The sequence below is a fragment of the Pygoscelis adeliae genome, unplaced genomic scaffold (genome assembly GCF_000699105.1).
Source record: "Pygoscelis adeliae isolate BGI_AS28 unplaced genomic scaffold, ASM69910v1 Scaffold154, whole genome shotgun sequence".
Taxonomy (NCBI): domain Eukaryota; kingdom Metazoa; phylum Chordata; class Aves; order Sphenisciformes; family Spheniscidae; genus Pygoscelis; species Pygoscelis adeliae.
Window position 1 is genome coordinate 2,515,990 of NW_008825113.1, and position 4,823 is coordinate 2,520,812.

Sequence of the window (4,823 nt, forward strand, 5' to 3'; positions counted from 1 at the left end):
TCCACCCCGGGATTGCCCCCTTTTTTTTTTTTTTTTTTTTTTTTTTTTTTTTGCAAAGAAGATACTACCATGCCCTTTGGTCTGAGACTGATGGTTCAAAAGACATGGGCATCAGAGTCCTGATGAAGTTGCTGAGATGCCTAGAGATGTCCCTTGATGGTTCTCCAGTGTCAGCCTGGCAAGGCCAGCAGTCCTTGTGATCTGTGTAGCCATAACCATAACAAGATGGTCATTGGTTAAGAATGTGGAGCCCCCATCGGGCCCAAAGATGGGCTGTATGATTTTCACGTCACTCATACATGCTGCTCAGCAGTTGGACTGTAACCTCCAAGACTGTCTTCATGCCTCTGTCCTCCCCAGATTGGCAGGAGTTTGGTTGCAGGGCTTCGTAAAAAGGCAGTAGCCTCCCCTCCCCACCTTGAAAACACAGGGGCTGCTGAAGCCTTCTGTGAAGGTGTGGTGCCAGCTCACAGCAGAACACCTTGACAGCATGCCTTCTCAAGCAAAAGTCGTGTTCCTGTCAGTCTGAGCACCACCTTCCCAACCTGAAACCTTTGTTCAGCCATGGGCAAAGCAGTTACTGTAACAAGGATTCGTAGCAGGATGCTGTTTGGCATCTGTGTCTTCAGTGAAGCTGAGGTGCCAGAAGACAAGCAGCAGTTCATGCAGGGTCCCTTCACCTTGCTCTTACCAGTTTCAACTTGAGCCCCACGCTCCTTCCCTACTGTGCCTTGCACAGCATGGTGTCCAAATTTGGAGTGGGATGGTGTACAGGGCAGCACAAGGAGAAGAAAAGCTTGTGTGTGAGATTTTTATACAGGTGATAATGACATGAGAACTGACACGTAAGTGTTATCTGAGTGACAGATGAAGCCTACTGTGGTACTTCCTAAAGGGGTTTGCTGACAAGGATGCAAAGCTTATTGGAAACCTTTTTTCGGGGAAGTTTTGAACCACACCTGTACTGGAGATAGGCAGTACTGTGCTGTGATACGTCTAATCTGAAAATACCTCCCCAAACCAGGTACACTGGAAATGTGAGACACTTCTGCACAAACTGTTTTGATCAGTAGGATCTGCTGCTCCGACTTATGAGCTGATGTAGACATAGCCTATTACTGAGACAATTTGGTTAGAAGTTCTGGGGAACCCCGGAGTTTATTTTCTGGTTACGTAAACTTAACTTTAAAATATATATATATATATTTATCATTATTGTTCTCTTCCCCCAGTGCCTACAACATTCCTAGTTTTCGTGCTGGTGCTCAGTTGCTCAGCTCATTGAGTGGATACGCCTATACCAAGCGAGCCTGGAAAAAAGAAGTTGTCGAGTTGTATATGGATCCAGCTTTTTTCCAGATGGACACTTCATGCACTCAGTAAGACATGAGATTGTAGCACTCCAAGGTTCTATTCTGAATTTGCAAAGAAAGGCTTTAAAGGAGAAGGGCTAATATTGGAAAGAAAATTCTGTTTAGTACTTTCTTGAACAATGTAATAATGTTAAAAGTGGGTCTCAACAACTAATTCTACGAAATGCATTATAAGCACTGAAGTTTTCATTATACTGCAGAAGAATAAACTTGTCTTATGCCGATACTCCCCTTAGCGATTAGGGAACTGCATACAGTAGAGCTGGAGGACCTAGAATGCAGTATGTGTTAAACCAAAAAAGAGTGTGCGTATTGGATATCATTTGGAAACTGTTTCCTTGTATGAAATCTTTGACCAAAATATTTTCTGAGGTGAATCTATACCAAAGGTTTCTCTGGTTATCTAATTCCTTCTATATCTTATCCAGTTGGAGATCCATTATTGATCATCTTCTAACACACGAGAAAACTATGTTTAAAGATTTGATGAGTAAGTATCAGCTACTGATAACTTATTTCTACATTAATTTGAAATCTATTTTCATTTGAGCTATTGGGTACATTTTTAATATAGTAATGTATCAATAAAATGCAGACAATGCATCTGCATAATTGAGTATGTTGCCAACTTTATTCACAGCTAAAGCTGTGTTAAGTTAATTCTGTATTTTGGTCATGTCTAAAACACCCCATAAGTTTTTTTTTTTCTAGAAATGCTAATGTTGGACTCCTGCATTCACATTTTGCCATAATTTTAAGTTGCTGAATTGTGACCTTTGCCGCTGTTCCCTGTTAGAAAGCAAGGAGGCTTTGGCTAACTTTGCAGGTGTCTATATACTGGCATCGAGCTGTAGGAATGTGGTGCACCAGTACGGCAAACCTTTGAGCAACGTGGTTTGACCTCTAATTCAGGCTTGAGGAGAGTGTAGAAGAAAATGGGGGAAGGGATGGGATAGAACCCCTTAAATTTGCGTGGAGCTTCCAAAGAAAAAGCAGCTTTAGTCTCTTCTTCAGATCTTTTAAAAGAATATTTGAAGGGTTACAGTGTGAGACTAATTCATAACACACTTTTTTTAACTATGTATTTTTAAACTAATCTTTTTTTTCTCAGTAAGTCTTAAAGCTCTGAGATCACTCATCTATGGATTTAGGAGACTGAAAAGAGGGGAAGATTCATGCACATAAGGGCAGAGATGGGTTTAAAATACTGGACAGCCTCACTGGAGCTGCAGTGCTTGTTTCATGTAATTTTCCTGCTAGCGTGAGCAGATCTCGATCAACACCAATCTATTATTCCAATTAGTAGACCCAAAGAGAGTTTTTGTTTTTAAAAGATTTCAGGACATAGGAATTATTTTCAGCCCAAAACACAAGAAGCCTTTATATAGTAATTCTTATCTCTGTTACAGATATGCAGAGCAGCGCCTTAAAACTGTACCCAAGTTTTGAGCAAAAAGCAATGTTGTTAAAGCGGCAAGCTTTCGCTGTCTTTAGTGGAGAGATTGATCAGTATCATCTCTATCTTCCCTTAATACAAGGTAAGATTTGTAATTTCACCTGCCTTTTTTTTTCAGCTGTAACACATATATAAATTGTGTAAGAAAGGAACTTCACCTATTTTCCAACATGTACTTCCATTTTTTTAAAAGTTTTTAACAAAATTTATGATGCTGTGAATCTCTGAATTCTAACAAACAAATAATCTCATTAAGAGGGAGACAAGAATCTGGGTTCCAAAGCCTTTGGTCTGGAAATATAACTGGACACATGATTATTTTGTGGCAATCTTTCAGCCACTCTTGAGCTGTTGTTGTTCTCCTTAAATGTCAGTTTTGACAAAATTTTGTCCAATATAAAACCACCATGTCTTCAAACTTTTTCTGAATCACAGTTTTGTTAATAGAGTGCAAGGGTCTCAACCCAAAACTGATGATAAAGCACAAATTTTGTTTTGCCACCTTCTACATTTTTTATTTCCCAAAACAACACATGTTCAGGAAAATACTACTCTTTTTTTTTTTTTCTTTTTACTTTTTTATGTTTATTTCAGAACGACTGACTGAGAACCTCCGTGTTGGGCAGACTTCTATAGTTGCCGCACAGATGTTTCTCTTCTTCAGAGTTCTTTTGTTAAGGATTTCTCCTCAGCATCTAACCTCGTTGTGGCCAATCATGGTAACTGAATTGGTAAGGAATAAGTAGTAATTTGAAACTAACTAGTGTGTGTTTTTTCCCATTTCACCTTTTTCTTCCTCCCAAATACACTCCTTGTTTGAAAAAGGGAAATGTTTTCATAGTTTTACATTAGTCTGATAATTTGGGAAAAGAATTAACAGTCATTAGGAAATACCTTTTTGATTAATTTTGTTGTTGTTACTAATGTAATCTCTCACATGACTTGTTAATTTGTTGCAAGTCATAAGAGTAAACTAAGAGTCTGTGGTTCCTTATACTATGTGAAGCATATCTTTTTTGTGATTGAGTTCTATGAACATTTCACCATCCCCACAAATAATTCATTTCTTTAAAGATTCAGACATTTCTACAGCTGGAAGAAGATTTAACTGAGGAAGATGAACCATCAAAGTAAGAATTACCTTTTGTCTGATAGAGAACTTGTGAAAGCTGGTAACAATTGAGCTTGTTCTGTATCTGCAAATTTTTATTTATTTATTTATTTATTTAATTCTCTGCGATAGGGAGGAGACAACAGGATTTTTTTGTTACTGCACTTGTGTATTTCCGGTACTGATGAATCGTAGTTTAGGAATTTTTTTTTTTAGCAGCTAAAATAGTGGTATGTTCAAAAAACGTAAGTACCACTTATTAGTTGCAAACAAAACTAGAAGAGATGCTAAGTCAGCATTTGAATATTTTAACATGTTGACATTTTTTCTGAATGTTTTAGATTACTTTTTCTTGTAACAGCCTTTTATATTAATCACAGTGCTCATATAGAATAAAAATAGTTTTTGTTGGGCACAGGTGCAAGTGCTCGTTTGTGTAAACATACACATTTCTCTTCTGCTGAATGAAAAACATCTAGTGGATTTATGTTTTAATGGTACATTTCTTAATTGTAACTAACACAGGAGCAACAGCAAAACAAGCAAACAGAAAGTCTCAGGTGATGGCAGCGGATCTGACATACAGCAGAATGAGCTGTCCTTGTACTTATCAGCTTGTAAGTTTTTGGACACAGCACTTTCATTTCCACCTGACAGGATGCAGTTGTTTCAAATGTAAGTCCTCTAATTACTTACCTGTTCTCCAGGTTGTTACCATTCTTATCATAGAATGGTTTGGGTTGGAAGGGACCTCTAAAGGTCATCTGGTCCAAGCCCCCTGCAATGAGCACGGACATCTTCAACTAGATCAGGTTGCTCAGAGCCCCGGCCAACCTGACCTGGAATGTTTCCAGGGATGGGGCATCCACCACCTCTCTGGGCA

At 38.5% G+C, this 4,823-nt stretch overlaps 1 protein-coding gene across 1 annotated transcript in view; it reads left to right on the forward strand.

Annotated features, from left to right (window-relative positions):
- Positions 1 to 4,823, forward strand: part of DOPEY2 (dopey family member 2) — a 52,645-nt gene that overhangs the window by 42,994 nt on the left and 4,828 nt on the right. The window contains exons 29-34 of the mRNA XM_009327964.1: positions 1,233 to 1,379; positions 1,802 to 1,863; positions 2,783 to 2,911; positions 3,424 to 3,560; positions 3,904 to 3,959; positions 4,466 to 4,615. Coding sequence (XP_009326239.1) covers positions 1,233 to 1,379; positions 1,802 to 1,863; positions 2,783 to 2,911; positions 3,424 to 3,560; positions 3,904 to 3,959; positions 4,466 to 4,615 — 681 coding nt within the window. The remainder of the gene's footprint in view (positions 1 to 1,232; positions 1,380 to 1,801; positions 1,864 to 2,782; positions 2,912 to 3,423; positions 3,561 to 3,903; positions 3,960 to 4,465; positions 4,616 to 4,823) is intronic.